General features: G+C 44.7%; 1 protein-coding gene across 5 annotated transcripts in view; it reads left to right on the top strand.

Moving 5' to 3' along the window:
- Positions 1 to 26,258, top strand: part of lepr (leptin receptor) — a 275,136-nt gene that overhangs the window by 200,197 nt on the left and 48,681 nt on the right. For all 5 annotated transcript variants that reach the window (XM_039735320.1, XM_039735323.1, XM_039735322.1 and 2 more), the window contains one exon: positions 17,562 to 17,781. In XM_039735320.1, the coding sequence (XP_039591254.1) occupies positions 17,562 to 17,781 (220 nt within the window). The remainder of the gene's footprint in view (positions 1 to 17,561; positions 17,782 to 26,258) is intronic.

Here is a 26,258-nt window from a genome sequence, read left to right as displayed (position 1 = left end):
TTGGCTCCAGCAGACCCCCGTGACAATGTATTCGGATTCAGCGGGTTGGAAAATGGATGGATGGATGATTGTCAATGTAATTGTTTTGTCACTGTTATGAGTGTTGCTGTCATCAAGGATTTGATTATCATTATTTCTTTCAATAAGGTTCGTATTTGGAGGACGTGTTGTGTTCAAGTTACATTCCGTGTTTGTCAACCGTTGTAAAGATAACAGGTTTCATTCATCGAAGTGTTCACTACCCAAATCGCTACACGTGAATCTAAGATATTTAACAGGCATTCCCGCCATTACCTTACCAGCGTATCTATGAACATGTGGAATTGTCTGCGAGTATTTAGCGACAGCGTCTCTATGAACTTGTGGATTTGCCTGTGAGTATTTAGCTTACAGCGTGTCTATTAACTTGTGGATTTTTCTGCGAGTATTTGGCAGCGTCACAAAGTTGTTTCCGTCTAGCTGCATCAGAAAATGTACCACAACGTCTGTCACACCTCCTTTTTACTGTTTTCTCACAGCTTGGATTGCTGGGGATGGGGGACCCAACGCTGCCTCACATGGCAACCGAGCTGCAGGCTATGGACGTATATATGTATGTAAGTAGGTTTCGGCTAGCGCAGGGAAGCCGCCTACCAAATTTCGTGAAGATGGGGCCATAAATAAGAAAGTTCAACATGGCGGACATTGTCGACCGTTATGACCGTTACACGTAGAATTTCGAAATGAAACCTGCTTAACTCTTGTAAGTAAGCTGTAAGGAATGAGCCTGCCAAATTTCAGCCTTCTACCTACACAGGAAGTTGGAGAATTAGTGATGAGTGAGTCAGTGAGTCTGACGTTGGAAAGTTCAATATGGTGGCCGACAGTGGCGTCATACCACCGAAATAAGTAGGTACATCAGTTTCATTTAGCGCAGGGAAGCCGCCTACCAAATTTCGTGAAGATGAGGCCCTAAATAAGAAAGTTCAACATGGCGGACGTTGTCGACCGTTATGACCGTTACGCGTAGAATGTCGAAATGAAACCTACTTAACTTTTGTAAGTAAACTATATACATATACACATATACAAATATATACTGTACATTGTGAACCTGGCCCGGACACAGACAGGCGGACATGTTGTTTAAAACACCACACGTTTATTTACACTAATTATTTACAATAAAGGTCACTAAAACCCCAGCCAATGGTCACTCAGACCTCAGTCACGTGCACAATACCCTAAAACAATCACAGTCCTGGCCACAAATGCCTGTCTTCGGGCCGCCTCCACAGCTCCTCTTGCCTCTTCCTCCTTCCACCCGACTCTAGCCTCGAATGAATGGAGACGGCCCCTTTTATATGGTACCCGGATGAGCACCAGGTGTTCCCGGCATTCTCCTCTGGCCACGCCCAGCGTGGCGGAAGTGCCGCTGTCCTCCTGGCTGCTCTCCGGGCCATAATCTTCCCCAGCACTTCCTGGTGTGGCGGAAGTGCTGGGGTAACAGGTCCCCAAGGCATTGGGGCGCCTCCTGGCGGTGACCACGGGCCCCTACAGGGTAGGGCTTCCATGCCCGGTACCCGTGGCCCCCAAAGCAACCCGGAAGGCAACCCCCACGTGATCCAGGGTGGGTGCAGACCCACATCGGTCCTTCCCGTCGTCCCGGCCGGGTCATGGCCCCTGGCATCCCTGACAACATATATACAGATATACCTGTTGTAAAACACGCAACAGGAGACAGCACAAAGTTTTGGGGTTCGCCAGCCCCGTATATTGTACAGAAATAATAAAGTTTTGCCTCGTTATACAGTTCAAAATAAACATTCATAACGCGACGCAAGCATGGCGCGCTGCCATTTTATTGGGGAGGAGCCGGAAGTGGAGGAATGCTGGGACGGACCGTGAGGGTGGCTGGGAAGGGTGACGTCAGGGCAAGATGGCGGAGGAAGGGCGGAAGTGCCGCACTGCGGTCAAAACCCGGCTATGAGGGAGGGAGGTCTTTTTTCCTATGAGGAAGCAGAGAGAGAAAGTTAGTACCCCACCATTCCCTGCCGGCGAACACATTCCCAGGTGCGGTCGAATCAGTCCGCGGTCTCCTACTCGCGCGTGCATGACACGATCCCCCCCTTAGCCCAAGACCGTCAGGTCGGGCGGACCTAACCGAGAGGTCGTGAACACAAGAGAGGGCATCGGCATTGGCCTGAAGGGTGCCCCGGCGATAAGCGACAGTGAACTTATATTGTTGCAAGTCCAGAAACCACCTGGTGACCCGCGGGTTCGTCTCTTTATGTAGGGACATCCACTGAAGTGCAGCGTGATCGGTCACCAGAGCGAACTCGCGGCCCAACAGGTAGTAGCGGAGATGGGTCACCGCCCACTTAATGGCCAAGGCCTCCTCTCCACTGCCGCTGCATCGAGTCTCGCGGTCCATCAGTTTCCGCTTAAGTACATCACGGGTGCTCGACACCGTCGACGCTTTGGCTTAACACGCGCCCAGGCCTGTATCCGCGCCGGTCTGGAGAATAAACGGGAGCCCAAAATCGGGCGATCGTAATACAGGTGCCGACGCCAGGGCCTTCTTTAGGTCAGAGAATGCTCGTTCCGCCTTTGTCGGTCCACACCACATATAGGGGAGCCTTTTTGTCAGATTAGTCAAGGGTGCTGCCTCTCAGAGAAGCGGGAACAAACCGGCGGTAGTACCCGCTAGCCCCAAGAAAGCCTGCACCTGCCTCTTGGTACTCGGACGGGCCATTCTAGGCTTTCTTTAACTTTTGAGCACTGCGGTCGCACCTGTCCCCGTCCTACTAGGTAGCCTAAATACTTGGCCTCCTTTAAGCCAAAATAACACTTCCGGGGGTTGATACGGAGGCCGGCTTTAGCTAGTGTTCGGAGGACCGCTGCGACCTGCAGTAGATGCTCCTCCCAGGTGCCGGAATAGATGACCACGTCATCCAGGTAGGCGGCACTATAGGACTGGTGGGGCTTTAGCACTCTGTCTACCAGACGCTGGAAAGTCGCTGGGGCCCCGTGTAGCCCAAATGGGAGAACCTTGTACTGCCAGTGCCCGCTAGGGGTGCTAAAGGCTGTTTTCTCTTTAGCGGATGCCGTTAAGGGAATTTGCCAATACCCTTTTGTCATATCAAGAGTAGTCAAGTAACGTGCCGCACTCCAGGCGCCAAGGAGGTCGCCAATACGGGCATCGGGTAGGCATCGAACTTGGAGACCTGATTCAGACGCCGAAGTCGCTACAGAACCTCCAGGAGCCGCTCGCTTGGAGATGAGGACGATAGGGCTGGACCAGGGACTATGGCTTTCTTCAATTATGTCCATGTCCAACATTCGTTGTACCTCCAGTTCCACCTCTGCGCGTTTTGCCTCCGGGAGTCTATAGGGCCTCTCCCGGATGATCACCCCGGGGTCCGTGACGATGTCATGGGCAATCAGCGAGGTCCGGCCGGGTGACTCGCTCACCACTTCGGGAATGGCACGGAGGGTTTGAGTCAGTTCCTGCCGCTGCTTGGGGTTTAGCTCTTCGCCGAGGTTAAGAGAGGTTGTGCTCGTGAAAAGGGAGAGTGACCTATGGGAGGCAGGAAGCTCCTCCCGGTCTTTCCAAGGTTTTAACAAATTAATGTGATAGATCCTCTCGCTCGGTCGACGATTGGGTTGTTTTACCAAATAGTCGACGAGCCCTTTCTTTCCTTAACCTCGTAAGGCCCTTGCCAGTGAGCTGCAACTTGGAGTGGGAGGTGGGAACGAGCACCATAACTCGGTCCCCAGGGCGGAACTCCCTGAGGACGGAGTTGCGGTTGTAGCACCGGGCCTGCGCTGCCTGCGCACGAGTCACGTGTTCCTTTAGAAGGGGTCCAATTTTAGTGAGTCGATCGCGCAGTTGCGCTTACGACTCTAATATGTTGGAGGAGGGAAGGGCCTCAGCCTCCCAGCCCTCTTTTAGTATGTCGAGAATTCCTCGGGGTTGTCGCCCATACAATAATTCAAAGGGGGAGAAGCCCGTAGAGGCCTGAGGTACCTCCCGGTAAGCAAAAAGCACAAGTGGGAGGAGCTGATCCCAGTTCCTACCGTCCGCGCTGACTACCTTGCGGAGCATCTGCTTAAGCGTCTGGTTAAATCGCTCGACCAGCCCGTCAGTCTGCGGGTGATAGACAGACGCTTTCAGGTGCTTTATTTTCAGTAATTTGGCTACTTCCCTGAACGTATCCGAAGTAAAGGGCGTACCCTGGTCCGTGAGGACTTCTTTGGGAATACCGACCCTGGAAAATAAGTTAACCAACTCCCGTCGCGATGCTCTTAGTATTAGCGGAGCGCAGGGGAACCGCTCTGGGTACCGAGTGGCATAATCCACCATGACAAGTATGTATTTATAGCCACGGGATTAGGGCTCCAGGGGCCCCACTAGGTCGACCCCTATTCTTTCAAAAGGGACATCAATCAGGGGTATGGGAACTAAAGGAGCACGGTCCCTCCTAGGAATCTGGTGTATCTGACACTCCGGACAGGACTGGCAGAAACGCCGACCTCCTCATTAATTCCCGGCCAATAAAAGCGGAGCTTGATTCTCTCCAGCGTTTTTTCGGCCCCGAGGTGGGCGCCAAGGAGGTGAGGGTGTGCTAACTCGCATACCTCCCACCGGAAGGTACGTGGGATTAGCAGCAGCTTCGCGACTCGCCCCATGGGTTGCCACCCGTACAACAGATCGTTTTCAAGGACGAAAAAGGGCTCCCGTGGCGTGGTACCGTCGGCTAATGAGCTATTCGGCAAAACGACAGCATTCCGGCAAAGCGCAGGGAGTCATCGCTCCACTGTTCTCTTAAATGAGGCTGGCGTGGACCGTATTGGTGGTCCAGGCTGCCGAGAGGGTCTTGTGACCTGGCCCCGGAAGAGTCCCTTGGCTAGTCCTTCCCCGGCGGAGTCCTCCGGTCCGAGCCCGTAGCGCGAACGCCCCCGGCACCAGCCACTAGGGCCTGCCCTTATACACGGCGTGGAGACCGCTGGAGGGTTGCCTGCCCTCCATCACTAGATCCAACAAGGCCCCGGAGCAGTGGGGTCTTACCGCCATTCTTTTGACCAGTCTTGTCCCAAAATTACTGGATAGGGGGTTCGGGTAGCACAGCGACCGTCATTTGGGTTATTTCCCTTCCAGGTAAATATAGCATTGCGCGGAACGATACGCACCTGGTCCCCCCATGTACACAAGTGACTGACAAATGTTCTTTCCGCCATTGTCGCGGTAAGACCAAACGGCGAGCTACAATGGTAATGTTGCTGCCGGAATCAAACAAAGCCACCACTGAGTGCCCATTTAACAACACTACCCCCGTGTTCGGAGTCGCCAAGGGATGCGGCGGGGTACAGTACCTCTCCAGGGATGTCCAGGTGCAATCCATGGGCTCCGCCGTGGTGTTGAAAGGACAGGTTGGTAGTAGTGGCGGTCTCGCCACACTTGTAACAGCGTAGGCGGGACCGGTTTTCTCTCGGTCTCGGCGCTTCGCAGCGCTGGCCGAGAGGGCTCGGGTGGGCCGCCCTACTCTGTCGGTTCCCACGAAGGATCCTCCCGCCCCCGCTCGGAGGACCGCGAGCTGTCGCCCAGAACGCCTAAGAGGCCCGCATGTCCTGTAAGCGTGCGCCCGACCTGCTGGGCAAGGCGCTGGGCATTGCGTTAACCAGGCCTTGCAAAGGCCACCTGCTCAACAACTCTCCGAGCCGGGGGTCCCTCTGGCCGTAGCCAGCGCCCCATTTTGCCCCAGAACTCGAACGCCTGGGCGCGTGCAGGCTTTTCAGGGTCAAATGCCCAGTTTCGCCACTCTGATGCCTGCTGGCCCGGCGTGATGCTGTAGCGCGGCAGGATCTCAGACTTCAGGAGGTCATAGCTCGCGGCCTCTTCCTCGGGGAGGTCATAGTAGGCCCGCTGCGCGGGTCCCTTCAGAAATGGCGCCAGTATGGACGCCCACTCGGACCGCTGACACTCGTTCCGGGTGGCCGTCCGTTCAAACACGCCCAAATAAGCCTCAACGTCGTCGGCGTCGGTCAGTGGCACCAACGGCGGAGGCGTCAGTTTAGTTGGGTCTGGCCGGGCTCTCTGGGCCTCTACTAACCTGGCCTTGGTAGCCTCCAGCTCCCTGGTGGTTGCTGCTTGCGCTTGCTGCAGGGCCTGGAGCTGGGCATTCATACCCTGCAGCACGGTGTTGAGGTCCTGTCCCTCTGTCATTCTTGGGGATCCTAGATCCTGCCGACTACGCCACTGTAAAACACGCAACAGGAGACAGCACAAAGTTTTGGGGTTCGCCAGCCCCGTATATTGTACAGAAATAATAAAGTTTTGCCTCGTTATACAGTTTAAAATAAACATTCATAACGCGACGCCGAAGCATGGCGTCGCGGCCATTTTATTGGGGAGGAGCCGGAAGTGAAGAAATGCTGGGACGGACCGTGAGGGTGGCTGGGAAGGGTGACGTCAGGGCAAGATGGCGGAGGAAGGGCGGAAGTGACGCACTGCGGTCAAAACCCGGCTATGAGAGAGGGAGGTCTTTTTTCCTATGAGGAAGCAGAGAGAGAAAGTTAGTACCCCACCATTCCCTGCCGGCGAACACATTCCCAGGTGCGGTCGAATCAGTCCATGGTCTCCTACTCGCGCGTGCGTGACACTGTATATATACATACACACACATATACTGTATACATATATATACATATACATATATACTGTATATACACACATGTATTTACAAATTTACATATATATATCTACATATATATTAGGCGTGGGACTCGATTAAAAAAATTAATCTAATTAATTAGAGGCTGTGTAATAATTAATCTTGATTAATCGTATGTAATCACAAATGAAAATTTGTCCCAAATCGCAAATGTTTTTTTTTTTAATTTAAAAGGGTTTTAGTGGGCGACAGAATCAAATAATAGACATGGACATGAATATTGTAAACTCAAGCTCTTTTAATTTCTGAAAAAAAAAATGCTTTTAAACTGCATTTCAACTCAAAACAGAAACAAAAATATCATCCCTGGCTAAAATTGGGCAGACTTAAAAATAAAGTGGTTCTTTAAGTTCATTTTCAGAATGGTATTGTCTTTAAATAATAATAACAAAAATTTCAGCATAAAGTGCAGTTTTTCTTCTTAAAAAAATAAGGCAGAAACATAAAAGGTAATTTGACCAGCTTCACCTTTAAACTCTGAGTAACCTTAGCCAATATTATTTTGTACATTAGGCTAAAACAGTGTGATCATTGAACATTTTGTAATTAGATGTAATTAGAATTACTAACGGTCACGGAAGTCCAATGATCCCCAGTAAGAGCCACAAAGTCGCTTTCTGTAATGCATCTAATTTTGCTTGCTTTTCAGTGTGCAGAAAACCATGCTTTTATCAAGGCTTCCGTCGGGTAGTCTTTGAAATGAAATTTTCCTCCGATCAGTCGTAGGAACGCGCTTTATTCCGACTCTAACATTTTTGTAGCTCTGATGTACCAGGAAATCATGCATTGACAAAAGTTCCCCTTTGATTGGAATTGAAAATGTGATTAAATGCGTTATTTTTTTTTAACGCGTTATGGAGTACATGCATCAAAGCTTCTCAGCTGTGCTTGTGCTAAGAAAAGGAAACATTTTAAAAATAATGTAACATGATTGTGAATGTAATAGTTTTGTAACCGTTGCTGTCATCAAGGATTTGATTATAATTTCTTTCAATCAGGTTCGTATTTGGACAGTTTGCACAAAACCACGCTTTTATCAAGGCTTCCGTCGGGCAGTCTTTTGAAATGAAATTTGCCTCCATCAGTCTTAGGAACGCTTTGTATCCATTATTCATAAAGCTTCAATTGGTGATCTGTCTTTCTGCTAACCGCATATTTTTTCATACGCCTCAAACCAAGGGGATGCGAGGGTAAAGTGAATCGGGAAGCGCACGTACATACTCAGTGCGCCTCTCGAATCAACCTCGACGCCGGCACTAGAGGCTAAGCCTCTACCATTGCACCACGGCGTGTGGTTTGTCTATTTGAGAGTATGTAGATCGGGGTATATATATACATACAGTATATATATATACCAAGGCCAGAGCGAGAAGTAGTGTGTCAAAAAGTTATGAAAAGAAAAGGGAACATTTTAAAAATAACGTAACATGATTGTCAATATACAGTAATTGTTTTGTGAGTGTTATGAGTGTTGCTGTCATCAAGGATTTGATTATCATTATTTTTTTCAATCAGGTTCGTATTTGTAGGATGTGTTGTGTTCAAGTTACATTCCGGTTTGTCAATCGCTGTAAAGATAACAGGTTTCATTCATCGATTTGTTTCTTACTGCATCAATAAACAGCTCGTCTTCCTCTTTGTCTGAGACGTGACACATTGCATGCACGGGTTTTTTTTTTTACACTGTCTTCCTTTAGCGGGACATTGACTTTTTCCACTGTGTGCTTTGTTTCCGCAGTAGTTGCACTTATGAATATGCTTGTATGTGTCAGACGCTTCATTTTTTTGATTTTTTTTTTTGTCTAAATTCCATTACTTAAGACAAACACTATTTCGCTTGTCCCCTTTTTCATTTTGCTGCCTTCTCAATTGTGTAATTCGGTTTTTGTTCAGCACTCTTTGGAACTGTTGCTTTTTGTCTGTGCACTGCGTCCGTTCACGTGAGCCGCCGTGTACATGCATCAGGTTCCCAGCTGTGCTGGTGCCATCTCGCATGATGTCCACGGCTGTATTTAATGTTAGCTAAGACCCGGCACTTAAAAGTTTCTCTCGCAGTTTCACTGAGTTTGTGCCAAACACCACCCTAACCATCTCATCGTCGTCTGCATAAGCACAGTCCTTCACCCGTGAATATTTAGCGGCAGTGTTTCTATTGGATTGCTGCTGACGGACGGCCTTATATGGGCAGGCACTAAATTACGCGGGAGGCATAACTCCGCCTCCCATGGCCATCAAGCAGACGTCTATTATAGTATATGGACGAAAAAATAGGTTCCAGTTATGACCATTACACGTAGAATTTCGAAATGAAACCCAAATTTTGTAAGTAAGCTGTAAGGAATGAGCCTGCCAAATTTCAGCCTTCTACCTACACGGGAAGTTGGAGAATTAGTGATCAGTGAGTCAGTGAGTGAGTCAGTCAGTCAGTGAGGGCTTTGCCTTTTATTAGTAAGTATATATACAGTATATATATATATATATATATATAATGTAATTTAATATATATAAAATTATGTTGCTCAGATTAATTATAATCAGCCAAAAGAAAAATATTAATAATAATATTTAACCCAGTGATCATTTGGATATCATTTATTGTGCATATGTGAAAAATATCAGCCTGGGTCAATTATGTAAAGTGACTTATCATCAGCATAAAGAAATACTTTTGTTCATTTTCATCCTTTAAGATTCTCTGAATTTTTGGCCAAATGCCCAGACAAATCGTCAGTGACTCAATACCAATAGGAAAAAGAATCAAGGATTAAGGTCATCCTTATAGACTAACACTAGATACTGTAAGAAATCGGAGATTATTATATACTGTATTCATGTGCATACATTACAGCCAACCGCAAAGATGAATGTTTTTTAATCATCCAAAGAAAGCAGAACCCTAGAGGAGTCATATAGATATGAAGTAAATTTTCTGTTAAACATGTCTTACATATTTGAGAGTAATTATATGCCTTTGGTAAATCCACCTGATTGTATAAAAATGATGGAAGGTAGTGCATTCTCAGTTTTATTTGTTGAATAGTATCTTGTGGCCATGTGCAGCAATGACAGCTCCACAAAACGAAAATTTGGGACGGCAGCCATGTCATCCTGTTCAATGCTTGTAAGTCCAACAAAAATAAATTCCACAGCTTTAATGGAGAGAGTGCTGGAAGGGGCAGAGTCAGTTATTCTCACTGGGCAGTTTCTCTGCACTGTGGAGAAAGATAGAGGTGGCAATGTGAGCAATAGTGCCCCCTCTCATTCCAAAGTGTTATTGCATACTTCAAAAGAGCCTGTAAGGATAGCATATGTGACGACCACCATATTAGAAATTAGTAAAGTGATTGGACTGTAAGATTCTTATTTTGGGTGATTTTATTATTTTTTTTTAAGAAAGATGACTATTGATATCAGGCAGACTGTTTTAGATAAGAGTTCATTATCTTTCCCTTTGAAGGACATATAGTTGTTAGCATAAACCATAATAGTTCACTGGAAAAAAAAATTATAAAATTCTGATGGGTATCCATCTGGACCAGTGTCCCTTCCACTTTGTAAAGGCTTTATGACTTTTAAGATTTCAGTATTAATTATTTAAACAGCTTTTATCCTTCCATCATTCATGTTCTAACCTACTTGTGAAAGTCATATGTTATTTGACCCCAAAAGATCATTGAGTGCTTCCCACAGATTTGTAGAATAGATAACTTGCTTGCAGCTGGCTACTGTAATAATGCATGTTTAACTAAGTCATCTTCCAGCAGGATCAGGTTGAGTCCTCAGTTTCTCTGTAAATTTAAAGAACAAGTTATCATGAGTTCCATGATAAGAGAAGTTTGATCATAAAATACTATAATTTCAACATTTCTACATAGACCGTTATAATCAATAAAGAAATTGTCAATTCATGACTCTTACATTTTCTTAGATTTTTGACAAAAATGTTACAGTTGAGTACAAATGGCCCCTAACAGCATATAAGATGCAATTAAAATTTCTTGCCAGCATTAGATTGTTGTTATTCAGGTTAAGTTAGGTATCATTTCATTGTTTTCCTGATTATGCAAATACATGTTGGCCAGAATCAGTTTAGTTTCGTGAAACGTCTAGATCATGCAGTGACATCCAAAGTAAGATGGCAAAGGGAGTAGTTTTTCTATCCATATTCAAACTCTTTTAGTTTCCCTTTTGCAGTGAAATATTTATTCTCATCAGCCCTTCCTAAGGCTAGTATGGTTTTTAATATACAAATTGTATCTTTTGAAGATGACAAAACTGTCTTTAACAAATACATGAGATAGTGCCATATTTCTTTTGATTCAGATGTTTAGGATTCCAACAGATAAAAAACTGTGGGTAGGTAAAAGTGTCCAATCATTTATTTATTTTATTCATTTATGCCATTGATATAGGAACTTATTTTACCATCCTGCACATAATTGAAGAAAAAAAAATGCATAACATGCTCATGGACAGAAAGCAACATACACAGAGATACATTTTGTATGCTAGCTCCTCTATGTATTAAAATCTTCAAGTTATTAAAAGAAAAAAAACCTCAAAACAGTAAATAAAATCTTCCAGCCATCTTGACTGTATCAAACAAGGCATTAACTTCATAATGCAGTCCCCTAACAGTCCCCACATTAATGTGCCAGGAGAAGCACTAACCCTGACAAATTTCAAGTAGTATTTCACAAAACACAGGTCAAGTAGTAGCATTGGTGTTTCCTTCATTGCAGTCTCAGTTCATCGTTACTTTATAAATAGACATAAAGTTTAATGAATTATAATTTTGACATTTCCTAAGTAGATAATATCAGAGGCAGCAATTAAATAAAACAGTAATAGTAATAACAGCAGTAATAAAAAATAGCTTTATGATACAAAATATTAATAACATCAGTTAAGCCAGTAATAGTACTAAATTAAGACATAACAGACATGTCTAACAGATGTAGTGTCAAGATTAATAATTAAAAAGTGTGTGTATAGTACTATATATATATATATATTGTGGTCCCCGGCCGGGACGCCCAGGAGGACGAGAGGAGGGCTTGTGCCTCCTCCAGACCCGAGGGGGCGTCCGTCCTGGTTATGTTGGGGGCCTCGGGTAGAGGGCTTGGAAGCCCAGCCCTGTAGGGACCCGTGGCCACCGCCAGGCGGCGCTCCGATGCCGGTTTATCCCGTGTGGTCCTCAGCCGGGGCTGGAGCCCGGCCGGGACGCCTTGGAGGACCAGAGGAGGGCGTGTGCCTCCTCCAGACCAAGAGGGGGCGTCCGTCCTGGTTATGCAGGAGGCCTCGGGTAGGGGGCTTGGAAGCCCAGCCCTGTAGGGACCCGTGGCCACTGCCAGGCGGCGCCCCAGTGCCTATTTATCCTGGGAGCCCAGCACTTCCGCCACACCAGGAAGTGCCGGGGGGAAGACGACAGGGGACACCTGGACAGCTTCCGGGTGCTCAGCCGGCACTTCTGCCACACAGGGGTGTGGCCAAGACGAATTGCCAGGAAGCAGCTGGAGCCCATCCGGGTTCCTATAAGAGGGGCCGCCTCCCTCCAGTTATTGGTGGATGTTGGGAGGTAGCGAGACAGAGCTTATTGGAGGCTGACCAGGAAGAGAAGGCACAGTGACTGTGAGCCCTGGACTTTTCGGTGCAAGAGGCACTGGGGTTGATGCACGAATTATTATTATAAATATTGTAAATAAACAGTGTGTTGGGTGAACTTAAGATGTCCGTCTGTGTGTGTCCGGGCCAGCGTTCACAGTGGTGTAGTCGGCAGGATGCTCTGCCTGGTGCAAGGCGGGGACCTGCGTTTTCAACAAATATTTCTGTGAACGGCCCGGCGCAGCAGCGAACCCCACACACTGGCCGCAGGAGCGGCCCGTGCACAACCCCGCGGGAGCGGTTAACCCCTAGACCGCCGTCGGTCCGCAGAAAGGCCATCCCTGGGTGCGAAGGAGCTGCCGATGTCGCCGGAGCGCAGCGGGCTCCGAGAGTCGCGCTGTCGGGACGGACAGCCAGGCCGGCGTTGCAACGCGGAAGGCCACACCGAGGCAGGGACCTCGGCATGACGGGATCCGCGAGGTGAGTGCCCTGCCCTGCAATGATCGGCCCTTCGGGGTCTTACATACCTTGTTTCCCACAGGGAGGGACTAACCGGATCTGCGTCTGTGGCAGGAGCACGGCGGGCCACGGGCTGTCGGCAGCGCGGCGGCGGCAGCAGAGGAGGCTGCGTATTCGGAGCCGCTGCGGCTCAAAGGACCGCCGCAGCTGCGGAGCTGCGAGGAGGCACGTCTCCGCACCCAAAGCAGGGGAGACAAGATGGCCACGGGCCGGATGTCCCGCCCGCTGACAGGCACGGGATTGGCTGGTGTGTCTGGTGTGCCCCCCGATGATTGGGTGGAGGCGGGACCTAGGAACGCCAGTCTCATGTCGGAGAAGGACCCGATTGGGCCAGAGGGAGTGGCCCAGAGGAGGCAGGCGTCGCGTGGAGCTGATGGACAGGTAAGCTCACCGACGTCTGTCTCTTTCTTTCCACCAGCGGCTCGGCGTGTCGGAGAATCCTTCGCCCGCCGAGCCGTCTTTAGAGGAATTGCTAGGTGATCTCGTGCTCCGTTTGGAGCAGCTGGAGGGGAAGGCGGTCGCGTCGGGAGAGACGCCGCGTGGGACAGAGAATCGGCGTGACGCTGGAGCCTTTGGCAATCGAGACACTACGGGGAAGGTGAGTTGTACCGTCCCCGTAAAGCATGAAGGGGGATCCACCGAACACGGTCGTGACTTATTTAAGGAGGACCGACTTCAAGTAAGCGATCCCCCCACAGCGGACGCAGCGATGCAGACGGCCGATCGGGCGAGGAGAGCGAGCACGCAGGCGCTGGTAGGACAAGGGCTGATGAGTGCCCTGGGTCCTAGCACCCTGCGCTCCAAGCCCACGGCAGTCTCATGTCGCTCTGCAGGGACGCAGACGGGGCTGGATTTGAGGTATTGCCATGCTCAGACCCAGACCGTCAAGGCGTCCAAGAATAGAAGGTGGAACCGAAGGGTGAATGCCGGGACCTCCGATAGGAAGGGGCGTCTCGCTGGGTGCGAGTGCCCGGAGAAGGGCCATCCTCTGCGCGGGCAGAGGAAATCCCCTGGGCGGCTGGGCGAGCCGCCTGCGAGAGCGGTTCCGTGGACAACGAGAGGATGGGCATGGAACCTGCGGCGGAGGACTTCGGCAGGCAAGTCAGGGGCTGTCGGAAGGGGCAGGAGCACTGCGGGTACGGAGACCGGCAGGACGCTCGGGGTGAGTGTCCTGGCAGTGCTTCTGGCCCTCTTTTTCCTTTCTTCACAGGCCCGAAGCCCCGACGAGCGCTGAGGCCGACGTTGTCAGGGACCTGCCCTCCTGGAATGGGCCGCTCCGCGGGAGGACTCCACGCCAGGAGGCCAATAGTGGCCCAGCTGCTGGGGACAGCGGGGGCGAGAGCGGCGCAGACCAGAGGGGCACGTTTGCGTCGGAGGGGGTGCCGAAAGGAGATGTCCCAGGGTGCCGTGTTGGACCCTGGGGACATAGCAGGACCCTCTCTGGGGACGTGCTGCCCTTTCGGGACGTGCCGTTCGGACCCACGTGTCCTCGCTAGCGGTGGGGCAAGTCCCGGCCGGGACGCCCAGGAGGACAAGAGGAGGGCTTGTGCCTCCTCCAGACCGCGAGAGGGCGTCCGTCCTGGTTATGTTGGGGCCTCGGGTAGGGGCTTGGAAGCCCAGCCCTGTAGGGACCCGTGGCCACCGCCAGGCGGCGCCCCAGTGCCTATTTATCCCGGGAGCCCGGCACTTCCGCCACACCAGGAAGTGCCGGGGGGAAGACGACAGGGGACACCCGGACGGCTTCCGGGTGCGCAGCCGGCACTTCTGCCACACATGGGTGTGGCCAAGACGAATTGCCAGCAAGCAGCTGGAGCCCATCCGGGTTCCTATAAGAGGGGCCGCCTCCCTCCAGTTATTGGTGGATGTTGGGAGGTAGCGAGGCAGAGCTGGGGAGAGGATTGGAGGTGGCCAGGAAGAGAAGGCACAGTGACTGTGAGCCCTGGACTTTGGGGGAATCGGTGTAAGAGGCACTGGGGTTGATGCACGAATTATTATTGTAAATATTGTAAATAAACAGTGTGTTGGGTGAACTTAAGATGTCCGTCTGTGTGTGCCCGGCAGCGTTCGTTCATATATATATATATATATATATATATATATATATATATATATATATATATATATATACAATTACTTCAAAACATGTATATGAGTAAAGTTTGTGATATCTTTTGACAAAACGTAAGGTTGTTTTTCGTTAAAACCTTATCTACCAGCAGAACTTATTGACTAAGCAGCATTATATTATTTTATAGATTATGAATTTACTTTGAAATCTATAAGCTGCAAAGTAGTGGAATTTTTACTAAGAGTTTTTCAGATGTTACACATGATTTTTGAGAAGTAATTTCTAAAGACTAGTATTGATAGACGAAATTTGCTAAAGTGTTTTTGGCAGAGAATATACTGTATTAACTGGTATCCTTTTATTCACAAATATTTTTCTGGAAATTAACTGGGCTGTCAGTTTAAACAAACATTTTTTCCCAGCAGCCCTTTGCAAGGCCAGCATGATATCACAGAGCTGTTGCAGTCAGCCACAGAACTTTCACACATGCTTACTGTTACTGTACTCCACCTTATATTCAAAGTCGCTGTCCAATCTGCTTTTACATATGCTGTCACTACTGGATTTGCACCCCACAGTATTTTTATTTGAGGGGTGAATTAAATGAACAGAATGAGAATATTATATCTGCATAGATTTATTAGATTTTATCTTCACTGCTGGATTAAGTATGTTATGCTCCTTGCTATACAGCACACATCAGGTTTTGACAGGCACAGCCTCCCAAGTATAAGAAGCTGATCCTTCACACTATAGGCTCTCTGGGTGTGCAGGTATGCACCAGTATGCATATATTAACTGCTGGTGCTCCAAAACTCAAACAGGGAAATGATAGTACAGAGTGGCACGAACCAATCTTTGAGTCTCTTTGGTAAGAGCCACAGCCAATTCTCTGTGCACTTGACGGCGTGTATGCTGTGCAGCACCTAATCAAAACAAATCTTAGCAGCTCACCCCCTCATAGAAATCACATGAAACCACATAAAATAATAATAATAACAAAGGATTTATTACTATTTACAAGTTGTTTCTATCCTTTTGATGGAAGAAAATGGTGTTGAAGATCTGTTAAGTTGTTAAGTGTTAAGGTTTGTTGCATATGCAATTGCCTCACATTCTCTTCCCTTATATGGACCTGGCAAGCAGGCTGCACTGGGACTCTATCATGAGCTTCAGCTGCAAACTTCATAGCATGGCATATTAGTGCACTGAATACTGGAATTCTGTGAGCTCAACTATATATATAGTGGTGTGAAAAACTATTTGCCCCCTTCCTGATTTCTTATTCTTTTTCATGTTTGTCACACAAAATGTTTCTGATCATCAAACACATTTAACCATTAGTCAAATATAACACAAGTAAACACAAAATGCAGTTTTTAAATGATGGTTTTTATTATTTAGGGAGAAAAAAAAATCCAAACCTACCTGGCCCTGTGTGAAAAAGTAATTGCCCCCTTGTTAAAAAATAACCTAACTGTGGTGTATCACACCTGAGTTCAATTTCCGTAGCCACCCCCAGGCCTGATTACTGCCACACCTGTTTCAATCAAGAAATCACTTCACAATCCAAAGACATGCAGGTTGGGTGGACTGGCGATTCTAAATTGGCCCTAGTGTGTGCTTGGTGTGTGGGTGTGTTTGTGTGTGTCCTGCGGTGGGTTGGCACCCTGCCCAGGATTGGTTCCTGCCTTGTGCCCTGTGTTGGCTGGGATTGGCTCCAGCAGACCCCCGTGACCCTGTATTCGGATTCAGCGGGTTAGAAAATGGATGGATGGATGGAGGAGCTGCCTGACACAGAGAAGTAGACCAAAAGCACCTCAAAAGATAGACATCATGCCAAGATCCAAAGAAATTCAGGAACAAATGAGAACAGAAGTAACTGAGATCTATCAGTCTGGTAAAGGTTATAAAGCCATTTCCTTCCTCATTGACTTTAATGCATTTCCTCCAGTTTAGTGAAGTCCCTGAACATTTCCGTGATTTCTCCAAACTCATGATTTGCTCATTATTGCTAAAGACAGTAGGCAACAGAATAGAATAGAGTATCAAAAACAACTTGCTCTTATAGTAAAGTAAATGTTCTTCACTAGAGCCTTGCCTCAGAAAGAACAATCTCATCCCTATTATGTTTTCATAAAAGTGTCTAGTGTCCATATATAAGTATATAAGACAGATGAGTAAGAAACCTACACCAGGAATCTACTTTTTAAATCTGAGAGATGTGGTGTTACAGATTTGATGTAAGTAGATGATGATGAGTAGGAAGATTATATTTGCACATTTATTGTTTATAATCTACCTGACCCCAAGAATACTGGTACAAAATTGTAATTATGGAAGCTGATATGCTCTAGTTCTGTTAAATCTCTCTTTCCTGAAATTTGGTATATATGGAGGTTGGTTAAACAATTACAGTCATATATTTTAGTAGTGTACTGTTTTTTTTTGTTTTTTTTTTTTATAATACACTAAGCGTTGACTTTTGATGAAAGTGACCCATCTTCAAATCTCCTCTGCCAGTGAGAGACAGTAAGTAGTAGAACTGTGGAACAATTTTTTTCACTGTGAGCTATAATGTTTAACCTAAACAGGGACACAGTTGTGTTATACTATGAACTATTGCCTCATTTACTCTTAAAACACTTTTCTTTCAGTCTGTAAGAAAAGAAGATGCTCTTTGCTCAGTGGAAGGCTTCATTATTGAGCATCATATGGCTAAAGGGCTGATGTGGTCATCTGAATGTCTAAGCAATACAACTGTGTATACTTTTCCATGGAGGGAAGTTATTCATATGGTAACTGTTAAAGCCTACAACTCACTGGGATCATCCAAATCAAACTACAATTTAACTTTATCTAGCACCTCAAGAAAAGGTAAGTGGATATTCAGTTGCCCTTTTTAACTGATAGCCCATGCATTGAAAATGTATAATAATATAAATTCTTGAAAGAATTATTCTATAATAAAAATTATTTACAATTAAAAATCACAAAATGAAGCCAACTATGTAGGCACAACCTTTACCCAATAATCATCACAGACCAAGGAAGAAAAGCGACATCCGTTCAGCCTTTCATTATATGCAAAAATGTAATAATATATATATATATATAATGTGTGTGTGTGTGTGTGTGTGTGTGCATTTTAAATGGAAAAAATTAAAATACAGCCCCAGCTGCCTAAACACTTTACAAACGATTGTGGGGTGTGCCTGTAGAAATCTCAAACCATGAGTAACATAATGGATGCATGAGTATAAAAAATGTAATTAGAAAAAGTTAAACAGAGAAATACATAACAAGAAAGAACTTAAAGTATCAAATAAACAAACTAAACAAAACCCTGCTGTGTCCCTGAGCCAGTGTATAAGGATTCTGTGTTCTGTCAGTTAGGAAGGATGGCTTGTTAACATCTCTGGTGTATACTCCCTATAATGGTAGTACTCTACCTGTAGCTGTTCTTTTATAATAATGTCTTCCAGATCTCGATAGTCAACTTTAAGATAGTTATATAATGTGATAATCAATTCTTTCAGTAAATTCTTAAAATTTCCTGTAGCTGTTGAAATGTTATTGCCATCTTCACAGGTGAAAGCTGATATTTTAAAACTTTTAATATATTTTAAGGAGGGACATTGTGGTGTAGCGGGACCACAGCTCATGTCAAAAATGCCACTTTTAAAAAAAAATAATTGCCACATTTGCGGCTTATAGAGGGGGTGTGGTATGTGTGGCCGGAGTGGTTCCCGCGTGATTTGTGATGCAGACAGTCCTCACTTAAGTGGACAGGTGAGGAGCTGCTAATTGCCACATCTGATCCACTTCCCTGTAATAAATAGAAGCGCGAGGCAGCTAAGGGGAGACAAAGAAAAAAGAATGAAGAAGACGGCAGGAAGCCAGACGGAGAAAGCCAGTGAAAGAGAACAAACGAGCGAGCAAGCGTAGGCAGCTGGGAGAGGCGAGCCCAAGTGGGGTGTTTGGCCGGCACCCAAGAGCCAATGTTAGTGGTCGCTCCTGCTGAGCGCTTGTTTGGAGAAGGAGTGACCAGGAGAAGGTTGGCTCGCTGCAGCGAAGGCAGCGGGAGTCAGAGGTTTGGAGTAGATCCCCAGCGTGAGCATCCTAGCTGTTGGGGGAAGCCAAGTCTCGGTCTGGCAGGGGCTGAATGAAGCCAGGGATCAGGATGGCGACCAGATCGGTCGAATGAAGAAGGTCACCTGCAGGTAAGTTGACTCCCCTGGTGCATAGCCTGGATGGGAGAAGCAGGGGAGTCACCAGTAAAAGAAGGCACCAGGCTTTGTTTTAAAAGACGGCTTCCAGCCATTGTTTTAACCTCGGTTTTTAAGGATTTATTTATTGTTTTTAACCTCCACAATTCACCACTTTTTATTGGATTATTTATTTGAAGACTTTTGAAGCACTGCAGTTTACTTTGAACACTGTTTTGAAATTGCTTGTTGTTTTTAATAAAAGCACTTTGCACTTTTTGCACCATCCCATGCTTCATTGTTGTGCCTCACTGTCCTGCTCATCTGTGACATTACCAACAGTGTAGGGTTCAAAGGCTTCCAGAAGGAAGATAGAAGAATGGAGCGGAACCCGCATTGTCATAGATATACCTGTATAATGCAATATAGTAAAGTTGAATTGAACTCTTGCTCAGTAATACATTAGGTAAGTCCTATATAAAATAAGCCTAATTTATATTGAATGGAGAATAGAAATCAGGAAGAGACATGAATCAGAGACTGTATTTCACCATGGCAACTTTAGTAGGAAAGAAACTGTATCTTTAATAAGCTTTAGTGACCAGTAACATTTCCTTGATGGTGATAACTGAAAAACAGTGTAGTCTTTGCTTGTATTACCAGCTCATTCCTGACCTGTGATGCATACAGAACCTTGGTGGAGTACAGTTTCTGTCCTACAGTCTTTTGTGTTGTCTGAATAACATGCTGCAGTTCATGTTTGGAGTGAGCAGATACATCACCATAAAATACCATACTGCTCTATGAAGCTGAACCAGCACTGATTTGGACAGGTTAAACCTTTTATGTTGACAGAGAACAAATATCTGCTGCTGAACTTTTTTGTTAAGACCAGTTATGTTTTCATCCCAGCCCAGATTGTGAGTTGTAGTTGTGCCAAGACATTTAAATGATTTTTCCCTGCTGACAACAACATCATTTATAACTAGGGGTGTAGGAGGTAAGGAGTGTCTCCTAAAATCTTCAATCATTTCTACTGTTTTCAAATAGTACTAGGGTTTTGTACCTTGTTAGCCATTATGAATGTAGTACAAAGTCAAGCAAAATGATACCTTTTATTGGCTTACTAAAAAGATTACAATATGCAAGCTTTCAAGGCAACTCGGGCCCCTTCTTCATGCAAGATGTACAAGAAGGGGCCTGAGTTGCCTCGAAAACTTGCATATTGTAATCTTTTCAGTTAGTCAATAAAAGGTGTCATTTGGCTTGACTTTTCATTACTGTTTTCAAGGAATTCAAATTAAGATGGTTGAGGGTACACCGACTGGCCACCCAATCCACCTCTTTCTGATATAACATTTCATCCCCTTATCTACAATCATGCCAATCAGGGTAGTGCTATCAGCAAACTTCAGCAGTTTAACAGAAGGGTTGTTGGAGATGCAGCCATCGGTGTACAAAGAGAAAAGGAGAGAAGACAGAACATAGCCTTGAGGGGACCCAAACTGATATTTGTTGATCGTCACTGTCTGATGTCTATTACTTAGGTCTTTTTTGTTAGTCATTCATATAAACAGATACTATATATTTGAATTCCTGCGGTAAAATCACATGTTTAAAATATGTTGAACTATTTAAAGGTAAGTAAGTAGGGTTTCCTAATTAGAATTGTTAGAAAATTCACACATCTTATATATGGCAGTGATTCAACAGGCTTATATGATATAGTACTTAAACAAATTCAGTACTCAGGCAAAACTTAGTTGTCATTTAAGAAACATATCACATGGAGACAGGGGACTGTAGTCCTGAGGAAATCACTTATAGTCACATGAAAAGTTTCCAGGAGGAAGTAATAAATAAAGTAATAAAAGACTAAAAATAAAATTGAATACATTTAATTGATATAAATAATTTTATTCTACAACTCTAATCAGAAGGGCTCATTTCAAAATTAGCATAAGATATTTTATGATTTGTCAAATAACATTTGGATTTCCTCTGTTTTAATAGGTATACACTTCTAGTTCTTAATTCCAGAGAAATCAGACCAATATTTAGGTTTTAAATATATATATTTTTCACTTTAATAACTTTTATATTTGAATTAGGTTAATGGTCATGTAATGTTCGTTTTTTTTTTCTTGTTGATAATCATTTAGATTTTAGATAATAAGTCCCTGGGAGCAGTAATATCCCTTGAACAACTTGTTTGTAGTTCTCTTGCCATTCAGGTAATGATATAATTTCCTATTGATTGCTCGGTATGCCTTTTCTTTTTTAATTCCCCATTACCTAGATTTTTCATAACTGAATGGTAAAAGGCTCTAATGGAGCAACATTGTTGTTGATTAGCAGAACAGGTTGTGCAAGTCTTGGCAATCATTTAGCCTATTTGAGGGAATAAAGATTTCTGAATAATAGTAGCTTTTTCTATGAACAAGCCAGGGGCAGCCTGAACAAGTAGGCTTGTTGCCATAGCCTGCATATGATCATTTTTGTTTTTTAAGTTATATATACTGTAAATAACATTTGTCTTGATTCTGAAAATGTCCCTTAATCAGTTTGTTAAATAAAGTAAAACATCTCCCCATACTATGCTTTAAAAATTTAATTGCAGCCCTTAAAATTGTTTTATTATTTAGCATATATGAATATCTGGCTGCAGTGGGCTGGCACCCTGCCCAGGTTTTGTTTCCTGCCTTGCACCCTGTGTTGGCTGGGATTGGCTCCAGCAGTCCCCCAAAACCCTATAGTTAGGCTATAGCGGGTTGGATAATGGATGGATAGATGAATATCTGGAAATCTCATCCTGATTATTATATAAACAGATTTATAACCACAGCTTCTTTCATACTGGCTGTCGTCTGCATGAAAACCCCAGCCAAGGCGGTCACTGTGAACAGAGAAACAAGTGCTTTGAGTAGGTTAGAAAAACCCCTTAATAAATATAATTAATTGTTATTATTAATATAAGCGAATGTGTATGCTTCCTTCCACCAGGAATGGTAGTGCAAAGGATCAGTGATAGGAATTAACGATTTTACTTTTTGGTTTAGTTGTCACAGACATGCCTTAGCAACATGGAAGGCATGTTTTCTAAAATCAGAAACTTTGCCACTTTGAAGTGGACTAATTTGGTAAGTGTTAGGCTTTATGTTTCATATTTCCTCTTGATCTTCTAAATTGTCATTCATTCAAGCTTTTGGATGACACTTTTTTTATTTCTAAATAATGTTTCATTTAATAAAACATTATTTTTGGGCAAATTGTTTTTCTCCACAATTGTAAAAATACAAACCGGATTCCAAAAAAGTTGGGACACTATACAAATCGTGAATAAAAACTGAATGCAATGATGTGGAGGTGCCAACTTCTAATATTTTATTCAGAATAGAACATAAATCACGGAACAAAAGTTTAAACTGAGAAAATGTATCATTTTAAGGGAAAAATATGTTGATTCAGAATTTCATGGTGTCAACAAATCCCAAAAAAGTTGGGACAAGGCCATTTTCACCACTGTGTGGCATCTCCCCTTCTTCTTGCAACACTCAACAGACGTTTGGGGACCGAGGAGACCAGTTTCTCAAGTTTAGAAATAGGAATGCTATCCCATTCTTGTCTAATACAGGCCTCTAACTGTTCAATCGTCTTGGGCCTTCTTTGTTGCACCTTCCTCTTTATGATGCGCCAAATGTTCTCTATAGGTGAAAGATCTGGACTGCAGACTGGCCATTTCAGTACCCTGATCCTTCTCCTACGCAGCCATGATGTTGTGATTGATGCAGAATGTGGTCTGGCATTATCTTGTTGAAAAATGCAGGGTCTTCCCTGAAAGAGATGACGTCTGGATGGGAGCATATGTTGTTCTAGAACCTGAATATATTTTTCTGCATTGATGGTGCCTTTCCAGACATGCAAGCTGCCCATGCCACACGCACTCATGCAACCCCATACCATCAGAGATGCAGGCTTCTGAACTGAGCGTTGATAACAACTTGGGTTGTCCTTGTCCTCTTTGGTCCGGATGACATGGCGTCCCAGATTTCCAAAAGAACTTGAATCGTGACTCGCCTGACCACAGAACAGTCTTCCATTTTGCCACACTCCATTTTAAATGATCCCTGGCCCAGTGACAACGCCTGAGCTTGTGGATCTTGCTTAGAAATGGCTTCTTCTTTGCACTGTAGAGTTTCAGCTGGCAACGGCGGATGGCACGGTGGATTGTGTTCACTGACAATGGTTTCTGGAAGTATTCCTGACCCCATTCTGTGATTTCCTTTACAGTAGCATTCCTGTTTGTGGTGCAGTGTCGTTTAAGGTCCCGGAGATCACGGGCATCCAGTATGGTTTTACGGCCTTGACCCTTACGCACAGAGATTGTTCCAGATTCTCTGAATCTTCGGATGATGTTATGCACAGTTGATGATGATAGATGCAAAGTCTTTGCAATTTTTCGCTGGGTAACACCTTTCTGATATTGCTCCACTATCTTTCTGCGCAACATTGTGGGAATTGGTGATCCTCTACCCATCTTGGCTTCTGAGAGACACTGCCACTCTGAGAAGCTCTTTTTATACCCAATCATGTTGCCAATTGACCTAATTAGTGTTTATTGGTCTTCCAGCTCTTCGTTATGCTCAAATTTACTTTTTCCAGCCTCTTATTGCTACTTGTCCCAACTTTTTTGGGATTTGTTGACACCGTGAAATTTTGAATCAACATATTTTTCCTTTAAAATGATACATTTACTCGGATTAAATGTTTGATCTGTCATCTACGTTCTATTACAAATAATATATTGACATTTGCCATCTCCACATCATTGCATTCAGTTTTTATTCACAATTTGTTTAGTGTCCCAACTTTTTTGGAATGCGGTTTGTATCTAAAAACTTCCAAACTCTATCTTTTATAGGGAGTTAACACAAGTGGGCCCTCGGTTAGTTTGTTTCACATTTGGGTGTATAAAGACACAAGAGAATCAGCTAGGTTTTAACACAAATGCTTTTGAACTTAACAAAGTGTTGCTAAAGAAACCGGAGTGCGAATGAGAAAATGAATTTACGTGGGTCAGTTTTTATAAATTTGATCATCTTTCAAATAAAAGGCTTTCTGAGTATAAAAAAATTTGCACTTATGATTCACCATCAGTAGGTGGCAAAAAAGGAGGGCTCAACCATAGGCCAAATGTATTTATTTTCCTCTAATCATTGTAACGCGTGAGTCACTGTCTTTCACCCCAAAACACGAGGCTGAGTCTCTGTACATTAGCAAAACCAGCTTTATTCAACTTGAAACAGGAACAGCAGGGTTATTTATTGCAGCGGAAGCTACCACTCTCCTATACACAGACACAGCAAACATGCGTAGTCGAGGCCAGGTCAGTGACCAAGTTATACTGTCTGTTACATTTAAAATGTTCCTTGCATCATCCATCGGTGACAGGCAATTATAGTGCAATCTTGATTGGTTGCTTCTGCAATGGAGAAGCAGTTCTTCACAGACTCAGCAGTCATGCTTTGGCATGTCGTCCCATTAGGGGGGGCCTAAAAGAGGTTTCTCAGCACTTTTGGGACCCCCCCCCCACTCCCAATGGGAACGACACGCTGAAGTGCGTCCCAAATCACGATTGCAGCATCTGTGGAAGATTGTTTGTCTGTTGCTGGGGTAGGGCAATAGCAGGCTCACAGCAGTGCAGTATAGCTCCACAGAAGCAAATCATAAAAGATCAGGGTTGTGCTATAAGTCCCTGCCTTGCACTCCAAAACATGAGGCTTAGTCTCAGTACTTTAGCAAAACCAGCTTTATTCAGCTTGAAACAAGAATGGCACAGTTATTTATTGTAACGTGATCTGCCACTCTGCTATACACAGACACTGCAGTCAGGCAGGGTCATGGCCAGGTCAATGACCAAGTAATCCTGTTATCTGCATTTACAATGTCCGTGCTCCTAACCTTGCATCACCCATCAAGATCTTTTCTGTTTACTTTGGAGAGATGCAGCATAGCTGTGAGCCTGCTATCGCCCCATAAGACGTGGAGATTGTACTTCAGGACGCTCTTTGGCGTGCTTTCTAGTTCGGGGAGGTCCCAAGAGAGTTTACAAACATCACATTTTCTTGAATGAGTGCCACTTTAATAAGAATGTTTCTTGAATGACCATCACTGAACCACATAAAAACTGCTTTTTCGATGTCTTCAAATGCTGCAGTTCACATAGTTTGCAACCCGAGATTTTTCTTCTTTTTTTGCTCAGTCTTTCAAGAAAGTTGACAGTCTTGATGGTGAAATTCCAAATTCACAATCAAGAGCTGCAAAAAATTAAAGTTTTTTTTTCTCTCTAATATGAACTGTTATTGTTTTTTCATGTCTGCCATTTCTATAGGAGGGTGACAATGAGTTAAATTCCAATGTATGTTTTTCAAATGTTGATGAGCAATAAGCAAAAGGTATCACTGAAAACTGCAGGAAACAAAAAAGGAAAAAAAAAAACAGAAGGAGGAAAGTTTAAAGAAAGAAAAAAAAATAGAGTATTTGTGTTTGGGGATCGTTGAGCACAACTAAGCTGCGCCACAGAACTAACTGCTCTGTGGATGATTCATTCAGGCATTTCAAGGTCTTTTGTGCACTTCGTTGTAATGAAAGTATCTGCTGAATGTACTTCGTAGTAACAAGATTTCTATAGACTCGCGTCATATGGGGAAGCTGTCGGGACCATAAAAGTACTTTGTTGTAATGACAATTTTGTTGTAAAAGATATTCGTTGTAACGGAATTTTACCTTTAATATAATAGCATAAAATAGTTTTGTACATCAGGACACTGCAATAACTCCCCTTTCTTCTTTGAAGAACTGCTCAAGCTCTGTCAGGTTGAATGGGGTTTATGAGTGAACAATCTTTTTCAAGTCCACCCACAAATTTCCAATTGGATTGAGATCTGGATTCAGACTCAGACACTCCAAGAATTTAATTGCTTTTGTTAAGCCACGCCTATATAGCTATGGCTTTGTGCTTAGAGTCATTGTCTTGGTTGAAAACAAATCTTCTCACAGGTTTTTGAAGAATGCATCATGTTTTTCTCCTGAATTTCCATGTATTTTACTACTTTCGTGACATGTGCTGAAAAGACAAGATATTAT

Source organism: Polypterus senegalus, chromosome 14 (genome assembly GCF_016835505.1).
Source record: "Polypterus senegalus isolate Bchr_013 chromosome 14, ASM1683550v1, whole genome shotgun sequence".
NCBI classification, from domain to species: domain Eukaryota; kingdom Metazoa; phylum Chordata; class Cladistia; order Polypteriformes; family Polypteridae; genus Polypterus; species Polypterus senegalus.
This window is presented reverse-complemented; position numbering and strand designations above follow the sequence as displayed.